This window comes from Olea europaea, chromosome 19 (assembly GCF_002742605.1).
Source record: "Olea europaea var. sylvestris chromosome 19, O_europaea_v1, whole genome shotgun sequence".
Taxonomy (NCBI): domain Eukaryota; kingdom Viridiplantae; phylum Streptophyta; class Magnoliopsida; order Lamiales; family Oleaceae; genus Olea; species Olea europaea.
The window spans coordinates 9,534,530-9,553,775 of NC_036255.1; the positions used below are offsets into that span (position 1 = coordinate 9,534,530).

Consider the following 19,246-nt stretch of genomic DNA (forward strand, 5'->3'; position numbering starts at 1 on the left):
AGTCACCGGGAAAACTGATTCATTACCTTTGCAAATTTTCCACGTTTAGGCATACTAATATCTCCTTGGAGATGTTGTTGAAGAGCCGTCTTTGGTTCAGTAGTCCGCTCAATAGTATCAACATCTCCGGGTCGATCTTCATGTAGAACAGAGGTACAGTTCTAACATGAACTCGACCAACACTTTTGGACCAGAACCTTAAGTTGGTGCCTTAGACCAACTTGAACATCTCAAACTGTGAAACCTATGGATTCTTTTGTTGCCTTCAATCATAAAAGTTCATTATATTGTTTACCAAACATGCTTTTAGAATCTCTGCATTTCTTTTTGTCTTCTATAGGAGGGGTGGTGTTGTGGTAAAATGTGTGGATGAACTAAATCTTGTTCTCAAGAACCATAGCTTCATCATCTCCGACTATTAAAAGAGCAGGCTTCTTGCCAACAAGAAGATTCTTACAAGAGAGAACACACTCCAATCAATTCAATTGTTATCTTATGGTTGATTTCTACTTTTTGCCAACCATATTCGTCATCTATGGTGGAGCCATGCAGTTTGAGGCACGATATAGGAGATAGTTTGTCAATATTCGATTTTCAGTTGCTGCTTGAACCAGTTGCAGATCCAACCATGAGTTTGGACACGGGCTACAATACAAATGTATATGGATTTATCTTAATTTAAAAAAAGAGAGAATAAAGTGGACATTTGCAGGGACGGATACGGGCTATAGTCCGATCAAGCTTGGCCCGTGCATGTATCTGTCCCTGGCTTGAACTGATCAATACAACACACAGCAACATCAAGTCCATCAGATGGTTCATTCTTTTAGTTGTGCCTCTTTAGATTATATATATATAAAACTTTTAAAACTATAAAATATTATATTTACTTAATAATTTCTACCATTAATCATTACACAATTTTCAAAGAAAAAATGTTGAACACTGAGGAAAGCACCGACTGTAAACTTCAGGACACCGTGAAATTAGTCGAGGTGCGCGTAAATTGGCCCGGAGTTCCACGATCATAAAAAAAGACTTTTAAAAAAAGGAAAAAAAATAATAAAGTGTGCCTAGTTACGAACTAAGCGGTCAACTATATCAAGTTGACCGATTTATTCGTGCTTACGGTCAAGGCATGGCATTTTGTTCGCACCTTGTCTAAGAGCATTTTTTAGAACACTATCATTGGATTAAGGGTGATTATATTCACACAACAATTTTTTGTACCACATTCTAATTATAAAAATGGTACTCCATATTTGCCTACTTTTATTTTTATGTCATAAACTTTTTTCTCAATGCATTGTCATTTTTAATTTTCAATTAATTAACATATTTTATCTCTAATCATGATTTTCTTCCTAATATTTTTGCTAAAGTGCATTGCAAAGATGGGCAAATATTTTGTTTAACTTTTGTATTAGTTATTTAGTTCGAATATTTAAAAATAGGATTTGTCTACAAGTACACAATACATTACATAATGGTTTACACTTGCTGAGCTGGCGTCTTCCCTAGTAAAAATTTTTTTTTGAGTCAATTTCTCGCCAAATTAAAAAAAAAAAAATCAGATTTGTCTAAAGAAACCCTTCCCTCCATCACATATCCTTCGACTTCATTTTAGAGGCAAAAAAAAATGGAAGATGAGGAGAACCTAAAGTCACAATATTTGGAAAATGAAGCAGACGAAATCGATGTCGGAAGATTCGACGCCGGCGAGTACAATGATTTGAGCCCAACACATTTCCCCCATCAGTTGCAAGTGAGTCATTTTCTCAAGTGAGCGAAAATGAAAACACGTACCCATTAGTCAAAGGTGATGACATCAACGCCGATGATCTTGAGGTCGACGAGATCGCAGTCGACGATTTTGATGGCCAGGAGAACGCAGGTATTCACTATTTTTTATTTTTAAAAATCTTATATTGTGCACATTATTGATCTGAACAATGACAAACACCCAAATATATTTTGTAGTCTCTAAGCATTTGTTAGGATCTGAAATGTGTAATTCATTTTAGTTCTTCAAACATTTATTTCCATTGAAAAGAAGAAATGAAAAGAAAAAACCCTCTTTTCATCTCTGCAGTTCAAAAAAGATAAACATTAAAAAAAATAAAAATTAATGGAAGCTCTCTCAGATTCCAAGTTGTTCTTGCTCTGTGCATTGTTGATTTCAGTTGTACAGTCCATACATTGCAGTGTTATTTATGACAAGAAATCTCTTATTATTGAATCAACGGCTATCTGGCTCCATTGTGTGTGTGTGCATATATATATATATATATTTATTTATTTATTTATTTATTTTGGGTTTCTTTGACATTTATATATTTTTGGTTTGAGGAAATTTATGTGCAGGTTATGAAGGAATTGACATTATTGTGCCAAGGCCTGGAATGAAGTTCAAAGACGAAAATGAAATTTTTAAATTTTACAAGAAGTATGCATACCAAGTCGGGTTTCCTGTCAGAAAAAGAAATTCAAGGAAGGGTGAAGACGGGATAGTAGGATATGTATGCTTCACATGTGGTCGAGAAGGACGACAAACCACTGCTACAAGTTCTTCTTTAAATCCTCAGCCAACAATCCAAACTGGATGTAAAGCGAGGGTGACAGCATGTTCGGAGATAGGTGGAACATGGCGTATTAACACTGTCTATCTCGAGCACAATCACAGAACAAGCCCATCCAAATCGAGGTTATATCGATGTAATCGCGAAATTAGTGCTTGCATCAGAAGACAGCTTGAAATAAATGACATTGCAGGAATTTCATTGCACAAAAGTTTTAACTCCGCCGTAGTTGAAGCCGGTGGATATGACAAGATGGTGTGTGTTGAAAAAGATTGTAGAAATTTTATCGACAAAGTGCGACGGTTAAGGCTTGGTGAGGGAGACACCACTGCAATTCAAGCCTTTTTCTCAAGAATGCAAACAAGTACTCCTGGCTTCTATTTTAGTATAGATTTGGATGAAGATTGTCCGTTGAGGAATGTGTTTTGGGCGGATAACAAATGCAAAGAAGTCTATAAGGAATTTGGTGACGTGATCACTTTTGACACCACATACTTGACCAACAAGTACGATATGCCCTTCGCTCCATTTGTTGGAGTTAATCATCACAACCAATCAACACTTCTTGGATGCAGCCTAATTTTGAATGAAGATACTTGGACTTTTGTATGGTTGTTTAAGACATGGTTGGAATGCATGCACGGTCAAGCTCCAAGTGGAATTATAACGGATCAAGATCGGGTTATGGAAAATGTAATTGAGATCGTCTTCCCAAACACGAGACACAGATTGTGTTTGTGGCATATTTTAAAGAAGTTGCCAGAAAAGTTCGGCAACCATAGGTACAAAAATTCTATTCTTTCTAGTGTACATGGGTTGGTGTATGATACACAAAGTCCTCCAGAGTTTGAGGAAAAATGGCATACGATACTTGTACGTTATGAACTGTAAGAACATGGTTGGTTGATTGGACTTTACAATGATAGAAGGCGTTGGGTGCCATGTTATTTGAAAAATTCATTTTGGGCTGGTATATCGACCACCTAACGAAGCGAGGGCATAAATGCCTTTTTTGATGGATATGTTCATTCAAAAACTTCCCTGAAACAATTTGTAGAACAATATGAGCAGGCATTGAGAAGTAAAGTTGAAAAAGAGTTTCAAGCTGATTTCAAATCATTTTCACAGATGGTCCCTTGTGCAATAAGGTATGATATGGAGAAACAGTTTCAATCAGTGTACACGATCTCTAAGTTCAAAGAGTTCCAGCAAGAGTTTACGGAGAAGGTGTATTGTGAGATCTTATCTGTGACGGACTCATATTTAATTCCACTTACGAGGTTCGTGAGGATATCATTAGCAATGAAGGCATGAAGAAACAAATTTTTACAATTTCATTTCGTAGGGAAATTTGTGAATTTGAATGTAGTTGCCACTTATTTGAGTTTAGAGGAATTATTTGCAAGCATGCAATCTCAGTTTTAATCCGTAACGATGTGGTGTTAATTCCAGAGAGATATATATTGAAGAGGTGGAGACAAGATGTGAACCGACCTTACATGAGGGTTCCCATCAAATATGATGGTTTTGTCAGTAGTGTCGAGTAGGTTAGATATGAGCAACTATGCAATACGTTTACCGAGTTAGCAGATGTGATAACACATGATGAACAACGATGTAGGAGAATTATGGATTTGATCATGTTAGAAACAACAGAAGCATCTCAGTCGAAGTGTATTAATGTGGGCTCTCAATGTGCTGACTCAGTAGCATGTGCTAGCAGAAGCATATTGGATCCGAAGTACACGAAACACAAAGGTGCCCCTAGAAAACTTCGTAGAAAGGGCCATCTAGAAACTAGTTCAAGTAAATCTAAAAGTTCTCGAAAGGTATGAAATTTATTCAAGCTTTGCAACATACTTTTAGCTTGCAAAGTTGCTGAATTTTTTTCCCATGTTGTATAGGTGCCCATGCATAAAAGGCAGAACAAATTGGTTTCATCCACGTTCACTACTAAAGATGTTGGGACACGGGATAGCTTTGAAGTGTTGTGATGGCAATCAATAAATAGCAACAAGATTTCTTTTGCGTTCTGGGGGGCTAAAGATGATGTTGTGCAATGTAGAAAAATCCGGTTATGTGAATTTATGTACAATATTAATTATCGATTGTATAAGTTTTTGGATTCTTCTTAGGCGTTATGTAAGTTTTTGGGGCTAAAGATGATGTTGGGGGACTGAATATTATTATGAATTTTTGCTCTCTTTTCACCCCATGAAATTTGTACATGGAAGACTTGCCTACATGACTTGACTTCAATGCAATAAATTCTGGGATTTCAATTTATCATTTCTTTAGGGTTTTCTTGTTTCACCCAATTTAAGCCTCAATCACAAGATTTGATTTTTCACCATTTGAGTTCATGTGTAATAGTGTAAATCCAAGCTTTATTTCAAGTTCGTTCAAGATTATCAATTTTGCAGGGATCATTGCCACAGGTTGGTTTTGTATCATATTCTTTGTTTACGTTTTTGTGGGTTGAGTTGAATTCTGATTTAATATTTGGGTTGAGTTGAATTCTGATATAATATTGAAATTTTCTAATTTTCTATTAGAAAATGAGATGCACCCCCCCATCTGGGAAATTCTGTCAATTTCAATGGTCCATTTATTTGGTAATTAACCATGAATCTAAGGGACATTTTGATATTATTGGATCTGGATTTGGTTAGTATTGTAAGATTTTCTAGATTGTGTAATCAACTCTTATATCATTGTTAATGATCAAAATTTAATCTGAACTTAAATCTAGAAATTGAATTTCTGAATCGGGTAGTAGATTTTAGAAATTGCATTGGTGGTATTTGGGGTGTAATGGCTAATAATATGTTGGGACGCACCTAAAGAAAAATCTTGTCTCTCTGCATAGTAGTGATATTTAAGTTTTAGTGTGTGATTAATAAACTAAATGAGGCCCATAAAAATGATATTCATGTTCCAATTCACATGCATTTGTCAAATTAATTGGAAGAGATAGCAACCAAGAGATATTATCTTTTTACCAGTTTATATCAAATATTCACATATGAAAGCTATAAATGACATGAGCAATATTATCTTTTCCAAAAGAAATTCTCATTGAATCAAACCAGCTTTAAACAAACCTACACCATTACAGTACACATAACCATCCACTTACAAATTACATCTATAAAAAACTACATCATACACAGTCCTACACTAACATTACACGATAGCTTTTCTTCAATTGTCGTTGCCTTCCAAAACTCGTTTCCCCTTGCGAAGCTGAACGAAATCTCCAAGTCATCTTCATTAGTAGATACTTTAGTCAATTCTTTGAACATATGCGAGAAATCATCGAACCGATCTTTAGGCTTTGGGACACCACTTGATTCACGTTCAAAATGCAACTAATATTCTTCAGCGGGAAAAAACATTACTCCACTTGAAATACTTGCAGTCTCGAGTACAACAATGGAACATCTTTCCCATGTTTTCAGTATTCTTTTCCACCTCCATCCATTTGACGAAACCCTCGCCACATTTTGGACATGCTCTCTTCTTGGGGCATTCCAACATCGTGTGTCCTAGTTGTCTACAACTATGAAAGATTTCTCTATTCTTGCCTGCCATCAAACAAGACTAACGCAACCACAAAATAACCAAATCAGCAGCAAATTGTTCCAAGATACCAAATTGCATTGACAAATACAAGACCAATTAACATAAGATAAAAGGAACACTTGTACCGATTGTCTAGTTAACCTAACCAACATTACTTAGCATCAACAAATATGCATATTTATTTCACAGATTACTCTTTGCCCATTTGCTGTGACAAATCCATTTTTATACCCATACACTTATCATCAACAAATAAGCAAACAGAAATGGTAAGATTGACTGCATTAGTCACAAATCCATTTTTACAACTATAAACTTAACATCAACAACTATGCAAACACAAATGGCACGTTTTGTTGCACTAATCAAAACCCATTTTTATAACTATCAACTAAACATCAACAAATAAAATTATAAGCAGATTTATTCCCAAAAAATGGCGAAAACATCGAATAACCAGATTTATTCCCAAAAAAAAAAGTCGAATAACTAGAATGAGCAGGAAAAAGTCTGCTTCGAACAACATATACTAAACTCGATGTCTTTTGATTCTTCACAATAGTATGAAGTTGACGTCGATTAAGAGAGAGAAGGGCTCACGGTTCTTCAAACTGAAAAAACGGAAGAGAAGGAACTGTACAAGGAGATCGAACTCTCAAATAACCAGATTTATTCCCAAAAAAATGCAAAAAAATCGAATACTAGTAAAAATCAGTTGTTGACTAAGCAAATACAAGAAATAAGCAACTAGAATGAACAGGAAAAAGTCGGCTTCGAACAACATATACTAACCTCGATGTCTTTTCAATAGTATGAAGTCGACGCCGGTTAAGAAAAAGAAGGGCTCACGGTTCTTCAAACTGAAAAAATGGAAGAGAAGAAACTGTGCAAGGAGATCGAACTCTCAAATAACCAGATTATTCCCAAAAAAAATGCAAAAAAATCGAATACTAGTAAAAATCAGTTGTTGACTAAGCAAATACAAGAAATAAGCAACTAGAATGAACAGGAAAAAGTCGGCTTCGAACAACATATACTAACTTCGATGTCTTTCGATTCTTCACAATAGTATGAAGTGGACGACGGTTAAGAGAGAGAAGGGCTCACTATTCTTCAAACTGAAAAAATGGAAGAGAATGAACTGTGTCGGAGATCAAACTCTTGAAGAGAAGGGCTTTCACAAATCTGAGAGAGGAGGAATTGTTTGTGCAAGCGAGATTCAATTTGGGGGAAGGAGTCTTTCTTTTAAAGTTCATTTCTCTCGCGAGATTTTGGCGAGAAATTGACTCAAAAAAAAAAATTTTGACTGGGGAAGACGCCAGCTCAGCAAGTGTAAATCGTTATGTAATGTATTGTGTACTTGTAGACAAATCCTTAAAAATATGAAAGATAAATGTCTTTTTATCATTTACAATAGACATTTTGGACGAAAATCGTCTCTATAGACAAGATGTGAAAATTAATAGAAGATCTAAAATTAAAAAAAAAATCAAAAAAGAAAAATGAAATTTGAGAACGCAAGTGTAAAATAAGAAAAGTTCTGAGATGTTCATTGTAATTATATTGTAGTGTAATTAACAAAAATTGTGGTATGAATATATATACCCTTGGATTAATAAAAAGAATAGGTTAGTACTTAACGATTGCTTAAGCTTATTTTAATTGCATGATAAGTTTTAATTTTTAAATCCTTGGTATTTAATAATATTACAATTTTTTGGGTTTGAATGGGACTTGTTGAATAGGAAAGGGTAGTTGTTGAAAAGTGACTATTAAACTACCCACCTCCATGAGTCCATGTTACGAAGCTAACAATTTGGATAAAAAGTGGGTACGCAAGATTGTAAAAGATTAGACTCGAATATGTGAACATAAATGCACGATGTTTGGCATAAGACGAATGAAAAGGGGTCGATTACCTATTTTCTCTAATCCTAAAATTCAACTAGATCTTATGAGAGGCCGTTCTTCTAAAGTCACTTGACAACTAACTCATGAGGTATGATATCTCTCAAATCATCAATACTTGCTGTGCTTTCTAAAAAAGAAGTTATCTTGATATTGATTTCATTCCTCTACTGACGTAAGTGACATCAATCGTTATAGAGATGAGCTTTCAAAAGTATTTTATTCTCTAATTCAAATCGTGTAAAAAAAAAAAAATTATAAAGTTCGAATTAGACAGAAGCCAAATTACACCCAATTCTTGTTTAATTATATCTGCTTCAATTCAATTCTACATATTACATCTGCCATTGACATGTCAAAATTAATCTTTTTCCTTTCAAAAGTATGCACACGCATGGCTTTGCTATATATTTCACATGATATGAATGATCTTTTTAGTACAAAATTGCAAATTGCTGGATTTAACAAATAGTTGACATGATCCCTGTTTTCTCCTCGTTTGTACTCGTGTTATTGATTCATGAACTTTTAAGAAAATAATATTATCAAATTTTATTTCAATATCGACTTCACATTATTTCTTATGTCATGTAGTCTAAAATTTTGACTTAGTGAACAAGTTGCACATGCGATGCGGGTCCATAATTTTGAAAATTCATAATTTTATTTTTTTGTAACACCATGTTTATTGGAACCACAAAATACGTATTATTTTAAAGAAAATTTCAATGGGCAAAGCAGGCCAAATGATTTATACCTCCACTAGTACAATAACTAAATCGGATAAAATAAGATTAAATATTACTATCTTCGATCTTATTCAATTGAACGTGTTAAATTATTAAATAATAAATAAATATCAATTTATGTGGTCCAATTTTTTGTTTGCTTGTACGCTTCAAAGTAAACATTATTCCTCCTAAAGATAGACTAGTAATATTAATAGCCATACTTAAGCCCTTGTTTGAGTCTATTTTTTCATCAAAATTCATTCTTAACAACGATTTGACCTCAATTCAACCACACATTTTTCAATAAAATAATATTATACACAAATTCAAATCATTTCTTTATTTTTTAACCAAATATTTTTCATCAATATACTATTTAATAATGTATTTTTTAGACAAGAATTGGACTTAAACAAGGGCTTAATATGCAATATTAGTGTAAGAGTAAACTCTATATTTAGTGGGCAAGATTTTGCAATGTTGCAAATATTGAGCTTGATTTTTATTGGAGAAATCAATAATCGATCCAATTATATACTAGTAATGTAAAAATCGTTATAATTGGTGCGAACCAATTGTCCTATTTAAAGATCGAATAATATATTCAAGATATAATGAATTGGACATGAATTTTCAGTTCAATTGATCGAAAAATCAGAAGTGATCAAAACATAATTTAAAAAAAAAAAATCATTGGAATCTTGAAATTGATCAAATTTCAATGTTCAGATCAAAAATAAAATAAAAATTTTAACTCATTGTTTTCTTCGTCCAAAACCACTAATTTACAGTTGCAAACAAGTCATTAATTATTCAATTAATTTCAGTGTTCTAAAAGCTTAAAAGCAAATTTTCACTTTTTTACGAACTTTAGATGAACCCTAGATAAAACTTAAATATAAAAAAATATAAAGCATGATTAGTTGACAATGTCAAGATTTACGTATAGAGAAGCCTAGTCGAACCCTAGACGAGCTTATACAATATTGTTGCAACAAGCTTTTCGATTAAACATCATTTAGTTACTAATCAATCTTTGCCACCATTTTTTACGGATTTTTTTTTACAGTAATTAATAAATAATCCTCTGCAAATTGCTTATTGCGCCCCACGCGCCTCTATCCCTGTTCCTCTCTTCGCTTTATACGTGGCGCTTCCTGTACTCCCTCCCATTTGTCAAGACTCCTTCGCCACGCCCACCCCACTCAGCCCCCTCGATATATGTACGTACATGTGTATCTACACTTCTCTCTACTTATTCCATTGAGCTACGATTTCACTCATAAGCAATTCGATATTCGCTTATGAGATATATAAACATAGATGCATATAAGGAAATTTTCTGGAGCTTGATTTGAGCTGGTAAATTTTGTCACGTGAGGCTCTGATTGATCGAATTTGTGGGTTTAAGGTTTGTGTTTTGAGTTCCCGTTCAAATTTTGATTGATGGTTCTTGTTAAAGTAACATGTACAGGATCCCGTGTGCTTAAATTTTGTTTTAGATTATAAATATTTGATTTTTTTTTCTTATTTAAGTAAACTGATATTTTATAGATTAATTGCGATTTTTCTAATTGGTTAATGATTTGAGTTTTTTTTTTCCCCGCTTCTATAGATCAGAGAGAATTACTCAATTCCAGGCTAATTGATTAATGCTTTTAGTTTTTTGTGGGATTTTATTTAGTTATTAATATTATTTTGGGGTTGGAGTGGCTGAAAACGTACGCTATAACCCCTAGAGTAATTAATATGTGCAGAGACATTTGGTGCAGCCTCAATAATATCTAGGACATGTGTTAGTTTATTCTGAACACTTCACAAGACTTGCATGCCAGCGTTTCAATTTATAATTGTTCTTCATTTTTCAATTTGCAATTGAGAAATTGTGGAGTTTTTTATTTGAATAGAGACACAGCAGAATTCTTGTGTTATTGTAAAGTTAAATTTTACATTTACTGCTGAAGTTTGTAACCATCCTCCTCCAATCTTTGAAAACTCTTTTTTACTATGAGTTAAAGCTGAGATGTACTTTGTGCATACTTTAGCATTTGCAAATGAAAAAAAATGTACTAGTTGAAAATCATTGGCTACTACGGTCTTTTTCCAATCATATGCATCCACTGGCTAGTGCTAACATAAGTTATAGATGTATTTGTTGCAGTTTGTTATGAAAGTCTATTGAAAATTGTAGTTGCCTATGAGGGCATCCAAGTCATGGTGGAGGTGGCTGTTGAAGAAAGGACAATTTCTATTTGACGGGGTATGTTGCTTTTTATTTATTTATTTTTGATATAAAGCTATAACTAAGTGTAAAATCTATAGTTCAAATATGTAGTCTAACCGAAGTATTCTATTTTAACTTGTAAATGGAACTGCAGGGAGTATGTGGAGCAAAGATGAAACAGCTGCCATTGGTGGGATTTCTCTGTACAGTAATGCTGTTCATTATATATAGGACTACAATTTATCAGTTTCAACAGACAGAGGTATGCTACTTTGTAATTTTCTTAGTTAAAAGCACTAGTTGTTCCTAAATGAATGTAAACTAATTTGTTTAGTGCATATCATCATAGATTTTTGGGCCGGCCTGTTTTGAAACACTATAAATGAATTTTTTTTGGTCATGCTCTAGTCTCTGGTAGATAAAATCCTCCCCTTCTAAAATGTCATCAGTTGGAAGCTTTACTTAAATTGCAAATGATAACCTGTTTTTGTATGCTCAAAGCGAGTTTCTTACTTTTGAATGAGCTATAAGGCTAATAAAGAAAAAGAAACTGGTTATAAAGGTGGGACCTTACAATCCTTCTCCATGACAAACACGTAATACTTTTTCTTTTCTTTTTTATCAGTTGGAGTCAAGATTACGTCCATTCTACATATTAAAGGTGATAATCTTAATCCCACGTCTTCTTGCCTTGTTTTATTAATCTTTCTTGTATTAGTTCGTGTTCAGACTTTGAATATTAACACTATAGCTTATTGAATTGAAGATAGCTTAGCTATTGAAAATGTTTTAAGAATTTCTTAGAATGTAAAGCATTGGTTAATATGCATGGGCCATGGCTTGCATCGTCATTCTGAAATTCTTATTATTTATTCATTGTGACATTGAGGAGTTGTTGGTATTCTCATCAGGATTCAGGCATTGCCTCCACAAGTTTAAATAGTTTGCCCCATGGTATCATTGAGGCATGGTCAGACCTGGAGTTAAAGCCTCTATGGAAAACAAGTAGTTCTAAGTCAAAGGTAAAAATGTAATACTGTATGGCAGTGGACTCTACTAATCATTTTATTCTGTATCCCCCTGGATCATGAATTATGTTGATCTTTTAGTTGTGACTGACTGCTAGCAGATCCCAGTACTTGTACTGAAGTCTGCTGAATTGTGACGGTTCTGTATACAATAGCTGAACACTTATATATAGCTGGCTGCCTTTGTTCAATTTTCAGGCTAATGTTCAAAACTCCCATAATTTGCTAGCTCTGCCAGTTGGGATTAAACAAAAGAAGAATGTTGATTCAATTGTTCAAAAGGTACAGCAGTCTATTGACGTATGAAGATGAGAAATTTTGATATGCATTACCATTTTATGGTGCTCATCCATTGCCTAATTCTGTTGAATTCAGTTTCGTTCAGAGAACTTTACGATTATTTTGTTCCATTACGATGGTAATGTGAATGGGTGGTGGAACCTGGAATGGAGTAAAGATGCAATACATATAGTTGCTCACAACCAAACAAAATGGTAAGACTGACAATTTGCGTCTTTAATCAGGCAGAGTTCAATACACACACGCGCACACACACATTTTTTTTTTTAATAATTGGACATGCGGAATCAGTTTGATTGCACTAAAGTATTTTTGTTTCAGGTGGTTTGCAAAACGGTTCTTACATCCGGCTGTTGTGTCTATTTATGATTACATATTCCTGTGGGATGAAGATTTGGGGGTGGAAAAATTCCATCCTGGAAGGTACTGTTGTTGCACCTATGTGACATTCTATCGCTGCTTTTCTTATAATAATTTTATTCCAAGTAATTAGTTATTCTAATACCAAATATTCTTGTAAGCATGCTGATGTCAAGTTGGAAATTTGTGTTTTTGAACTTTGAACTGCTAAGTGTAACATGATTTTTTCCATATTAAGTCGTATGCAAAATATTTGCTTCAAACATGTGGGGACTCCATCTTTTGTGATTGCTCATAAATCTACGAGACGTTTCTTAATTTTAAAAAATTCTCTTTACTCAGGTACTTAAAAATTGTAAGATCAGAAGGACTAGAGATATCTCAGCCAGCTTTAGACCCAAATTCAACTGGCATACATCACAGGATTACAATAAGAAATAGGATAAAAAAGTTTCACAGGTGAGTTGGGTGCAAAATTTATCTAATCTGACCATTGAGTTCTATCTATAGATACTTTAAAATTTAATATTTCCATTATTTTTTGTTTAAGCAGAAGAGTCTATGACACTAGAGGTAGTACGAAATGTTCAGATGATAGTGAGGGGCCACCATGCACAGGGTATGTTACGTTCTTTTATGTCGTTGTGTGTTTTTTCCTTATAAACTTAGGCCCCGTTTGTTTCTCATTCTCTGGCCAAATGAAAAATATAACTATTATCTATCACATCAAGCCACCATATTTGACTTTCTCTCTCTTATATGGTCCCGTAATGGCTATATTTTTCATTCTCATTCTTATAAGAATGGGAATTAAACGGGGGCTTAGTATTTGGCATTTGGTTGCTCAAGTTAGTTATTCTCAAACTTCATTTTCTCTGGAGTTGTATTTCTCACCATATGCTGCTATCCATGTGTTTTTTGCCCATGTTATTTAAGCCTGTCGTTATTGTTTACCCGAGCTTTTAATTACTTTGAGCCATGTTTGGTGCACTGAATAACTTGGAATAGAATCATCCTTTTGGTTCTCCTGTAAAAGATCGTATATAATGTGGTAAGTTGTTGCAGTGATGACATAGGAGCCACTGATGTAGAATGTTAAATCATAATAATTCTATAATTTCATTATGAAAGTAAATTATAACATATAGTTTTGGGATGTTTAATGTGATTTTGTTGTGAAGTGGACATATATATACTTTTAAATGATACATTCTTATCAACTTACGTGGGGAAGAAAATGCAAGAAAATAAGGCTCTACTATGTTTTAGTACTGAACCAAAAGAGAAGCAACAGACAACTAGAATCCTCACGGTCCAGGCAATCCAGCTTGTCAAATGGACCCTCAGAGCAATACGTTTTCCAATTTAAACGAAACATCGACCTTTTCAAATTTGCAGATTTGTGGAAGGAATGGCTCCTGTGTTTTCAAAATCTGCATGGTATTGTGCCTGGCATTTAATACAGGTAACTTTTGGTGCTTTTCTCTGGAAAAAACTCCTATACCTTGACTTCCAATAAAAGATATCACCCGGAAACTCAACTTAGCTGAATCTTTTACGGTTGCCTTTCTAATTTGATAAGTTTTCATCCTTTTTATTTTCATTCCAACTTATCTGACACACAACTATCTCTGTCAGAATGATCTTGTTCATGGATGGGGGGTGGACATGAAACTCGGTTATTGTGCACAGGTAAAAATTACTTCCTCACGAGGGTATTTTATATAAAGTTATTTAAATATTTTACTCTAACAAATTGGTTGGCATGAGCAAGCAGTTCTCCAATTAAGTATTTTCATTATATATTAACATTAGATAATAATCCGATGGCAATCTGACTAAGGTGTACACTGAGTTCGACATGATGTAATTTAGTTCTTGTGTTTTTGATAAACTTGGATCTTTCGTAGGGGGACCGCACAAAGAAGGTGGGAGTAGTAGACAGTGAATACATTGTTCATAAGAGTATACAAACTTTGGGCGGGGCTTCTGCGAAAAAGGTGATTTCTTTTTTCCCTTCATGTATGATCTGACTTGTCTGTAGTCCACTACCAATCAACATTTTTTTTATTGCCTGACTAAATTTAGGTTTACTACTCCTAGTCCGACTTCTAATTTATGTACCATGATTTTTTTCTTCTATTGTACACACTGATTTATCTAATGGATTGTTCCCATTTCTGATCTTTGCCTAACTTTGTGATATTTGATATTTGTGCAGGCTCCACGTCGTGAGGAGACCATGAAGGTACAGCTCCTGCTGTTTCTTTTTTTTTTTTTTTCATAATTAAGTACTTTTACCAGTTAAAAATGTGCAGCTACTGAAACTATTTCCTGTCCTTGTCTATTTCCTTTTGATTTACAGAGGACTGCCGTTGACGTACGATCTGAGGTGAGAAACTGCTTCTTCCATGCTCTGTTGATTTTTACTTTTTCTATGTTTCTTTTGACACACAGAAACTCGTGATAACACATCGTATGATTGGATTTGTCTTGAGTTTCACATGAATGCACGAGCACAAGATTCATCTGTTACTTGATTTGTGGAGAAATTTATAGCATGTCTTATGTGCTTACTTTCAATTCTGTTATCGACACTTTAGGCCGAAATGTGAATAATAAGAATAATTCCATCGTCCCCTCGCCTTGTAATTTATTTACACGAATCATATGAAATTTACATGTGCAGTTTCTCACACACCAGTTTATAAGTACAGAAATTTTTGCAAATTGAATTCTTGCTCTTTTATGGAGATCACTTTCGAGACTGGCATAAGCAACATGACTTGTGAAGGATATTAAGACTTGGCATTCGATCTTAAAAGGTCAATCTTTTAAGAAGACTAAATCAAGCTTTCATCGTTATTCGATCTGGATTTACCTTAGCATACTTTAGCAAGATGGTGGCTCATTTTCAACATACCATTTTTGGAATCCTTGTGCTCGTTTTTATTTTAGTCGAATTGAGTTGCTTGTTGGAGTTTAATACGTTTTGATGCCATATAATATTTGGTTTCATTTTAAAAGGTCAAAAAGTAGACTGAGCCCTTATATGTATGTGGGATTTGAGTGTCTTACATTTCTACTTGAATTTGACTATGCAGATTAGAAGGCAATCAACTTCAGAACTTCAAATATTCAAGGAGCGGTGGGAACAAGCTGTAAAGGAGGACAAGAACTGGAGGGATCCATTTCCATCCAGTCGAAGAAGAAAGCAGAGGCTTAGCCAAACACAGCATTCAAAGGTTTAACTTGACTGTAGATGGCTGGTTGGTTCTTTGTAATTTGCAGTGTCTCATAATTATATCATTTTACACAAATGGTTATTATTTTTCCTTTCAGTTAGCATATTTTTAACTGGGATATACGTAGTTTAGTTTTTATGTCTCGATTAAATTTTTCTTTTTTTACTTTTTTGACACAGAATTTAATATTAATTTTCTGGATCGAGTGAATATTAGTGTAACAGCTAAAAACCTAAGTGGCTATTAGCGTCAGAAATCAACTCAGTAATCATTGGCATAATTACTCGAAAAGTTTAATGCCTATTGACGTAATTAACTCACAAAAATTATGAAAATCACGATAGCATAATTAGGTGATGACGGCAAACTTCGGGTTTAGGTGCGGTATGTGATTGACAACCCTTTCGGCCCTGCGGACAGCCTCCCCGCCTCATGGGCTGACAAGCAAAATTATGGTAAACGGATATACGTAGTACGAAGCTTGTTATTATACTTGTATATGATAACATAATTAGTGAAGTCTTGTAATTTTGCTATAAATTAGGGATAAATTTATTTGTATGATCATTTTGTACAACATTATTGACAATGTTGTAGTTTTCGAAAAATCGTTGGTGGAAAAGATGAATTATTTTTTAAACTGTTTAATGACAATTTACTCTGTGACGTTAATAATATTGTCAAAATTATTGTACACCGAGTATAATTCATAAATTAGCTATTAGCAATTTTGTCACGTCGCATGGGTACGGAAGTTGGTTATGTTTGTATGTTTGTTAGCTCGTGAGTTGGAGAGGTTGCCCTACAGGATCTTTTGGTGTAATTGGCGGTCCGTCACCATTTTTAGAACATAGTATGTAATGACGATAGTTTCTTAGAAATGCTTGTGTGGGGTCCATAACGACTATATTTTTCATTCTCATTTTTACAATAATGTGGTTCAAACGGGGGCTATATATGCACTGAAAATACTCCTAATGATTTCAAAATCAAGAAATTGACCTTAATTTGACTGATTTTAGAACTGATATTTCTGATATAAATTGTCCTTAATGTTACAAGGCCATTTTGACCTTTAAAATTTGTCAAGTTATGGTTAAACACTTGACTTTTGATCAACTAATGAATTTTTGGATCAAAATCGTATAAAGAACTTTCTACAGCACAGTTTTAAAAAGCCTGAGAATTATTTGTTATGATTTAAAGGTTTGGGTCCTTTTGTGTAAATTTCCCTTTATAGTATTGGTAGGGACAAAGCATCACTGAATTATTGCATCTTTTGACCGTCAAGAATGGGTCCCATTATCAATTAACCACGACACCTTTTTTAAATCACTTGGGAATTATCATATTTATCACCAAACACGGAGGGGCAATTTTGTAAAGAACTCTCCCTATATATAGCCAATTACACTCACAAGCTCTTCATTCACTTCTTACCAAATTCCATCCATCTTCAAATACACAAAAGCGGAAATTCAAATTTCTATCAATGGAGAAGAGAATTAAGATCAACGGCGGAGATTTGTCGAATAAATACACGAGGAGGCTTATTCCAAGGAGGGGTCAAGTGAAGGCTGGGATTATGTTGTGTTTGGCTCATTCACTAGCTGTCATTTTCTCTGTTAGAAGAAACCCTCCTTCCACCTCTCACTTTTGAGCATCTTTTCGTGAGCATGGTTGGATTCAGTACGACTCCAAATAGACCTTAATTTAGACAAAACAAGCTAGTCGAGTCAACATCTAATTTTTGCCAATTTTGGTTGTATGCTTTGACGCCTTTGATAATTTCCCAGTGAGAATCGTTTTAAGGTTTGAAATGAGATATTACTCTTCGTTTTTGGACCAAATTCAATTTTCTATTTTTCAAATTGATAATAATGTGCTCGGATATTCAAATTTTGATGCACACTTAGAAGTGTCAAAATGCATCGATTTGAACAACTTGAGCTAGACAAGCATGACTCGATAAATGTGTTCTCTAGGGTCAGCCATACCACGTAATGGTAAACTTTGGGTTATGTGAATGTATTTTGAGTAATTGATTAATGTCGAATTAAATAAAAACAAATCAAAAATTAATGAGAAAAAAAGTAGCTAATCAAATTGCCAAGTGCCCAATTTTGGTTGTATGCTTTGACACCTTTGATAATTTCCCAGTGAGAATCGTTTTAAGGTTTGAAATGAGATATTTCTCTTCGTTTTTGGACCAAATTCAATTTTCTATTTTTCAAATTGATAATAATGTGCTCGGATATTCAAATTTTGATGCACACTTAGAAGTGTCAAAATGCATCGATTTGAACAACTTGAGCTAGACAAGCATGACTCGATAAATGTGTTCTCTAGGGTCAGCCATACCACGTAATGGTAAACTTTGGGTTATGTGAATGTATTTTGAGTAATTGATTAATGTCGAATTAAATAAAAACAAATCAAAAATTAATGAGAAAAAAAGTAGCTAATCAAATTGCCAAGTGCCAACCATTCACGTGCATGATACGCAATTCTTGTGTAAATGTGCTGCAAGCGTGCACCAAATGTCACGTGATTCTCTGAATCTGTACGTTTTCCCAGAAATATAAATACCTAACAATTAAGAATTTGCATTATTATTATTTTTTTTCCTATTTTGTTTTCAAGAATTAGAAAAAAAATAAAAAAATAAAAAAATAATAGTTGAATATCACAAAATTCATTCGCAATTGCATATTCTCTAAATAAATAATTTCACCTCAAAATGCATCGATTTGAACAACTTGAGCTAGACAAGCATGACTCGATAAATGTGTTCTCTAGGGTCAGCCATACCACGTAATTGTAAACTTTGGGTTATGTGAATGTATTTTGAGTAATTGATTAATGTCGAATTAAATAAAAACAAATCAAAAATTAATGAGAAAAAAAGTAGCTAATCAAATTGCCAAGTGTCAACCATTCACGTGCATGATACGCAATTCTTGTGTAAATGTGCTGCAAGCGTGCACCAAATGTCACGTGATTCTCTGAATCTGTACGTTTTCCCAGAAATATAAATACCTAACAATTAAGAATTTGCATTATTATTATTTTTTTTCCTATTTTGTTTTCAAGAATTAGAAAAAAAATAAAAAAAATAAAAAAATAATAGTTGAAAGAGACTGAGCCATTTTGAACCTCAATATCACAAAATTCATTCGCAATTGCATATTCTCTAAATAAATAATTTCACATGTCAAAAATATGCTGAAATTTCATCTATCAAAGTTAAGTTAGGCGTATAACTCTGATTGAAACCCCAATTAAG

General features: G+C 33.8%; 2 protein-coding genes across 8 annotated transcripts; both read left to right on the top strand.

Annotated features, from left to right (window-relative positions):
- The first annotated feature begins 935 nt into the window (after nt 1–935).
- Nucleotides 936–4,573, top strand: LOC111368324 (protein FAR1-RELATED SEQUENCE 5-like). The gene is made up of 8 exons (XM_022989554.1): nt 936–963; nt 1,760–1,894; nt 2,184–2,261; nt 2,365–3,466; nt 3,572–3,859; nt 3,970–4,122; nt 4,201–4,408; nt 4,484–4,573. Exons 1-8 carry the CDS (start codon nt 936–938, stop codon nt 4,571–4,573), a joined length of 2,082 nt encoding a protein of 693 aa, XP_022845322.1.
- Nucleotides 4,574–8,034: 3,461 nt separating this feature from the next.
- Nucleotides 8,035–16,125, top strand: LOC111368747. 7 transcript variants are annotated; one of them, XM_022990170.1, is made up of 16 exons: nt 8,035–8,163; nt 10,965–11,063; nt 11,182–11,289; nt 11,653–11,688; nt 11,939–12,049; nt 12,254–12,337; nt 12,431–12,549; nt 12,677–12,778; nt 13,058–13,174; nt 13,269–13,334; nt 14,114–14,180; nt 14,354–14,407; nt 14,626–14,715; nt 14,937–14,963; nt 15,081–15,107; nt 15,820–16,125. In XM_022990170.1, the coding sequence occupies exons 2-16, from the start codon at nt 11,001–11,003 to the stop codon at nt 15,964–15,966; spliced, it is 1,218 nt and encodes a 405-aa protein (XP_022845938.1). In that variant the 5' UTR covers nt 8,035–8,163; nt 10,965–11,000; the 3' UTR covers nt 15,967–16,125. The 7 variants fall into 7 exon arrangements, with proteins under 7 accessions (XP_022845938.1, XP_022845937.1, XP_022845941.1 ...); XM_022990169.1 differs by having other exon boundaries at nt 8,050–8,163; nt 10,950–11,063; XM_022990173.1 differs by lacking the exon at nt 8,035–8,163 and adding an exon at nt 9,887–10,026 and having other exon boundaries at nt 10,995–11,063.
- The last annotated feature ends 3,121 nt before the right edge of the window (nt 16,126–19,246 follow it).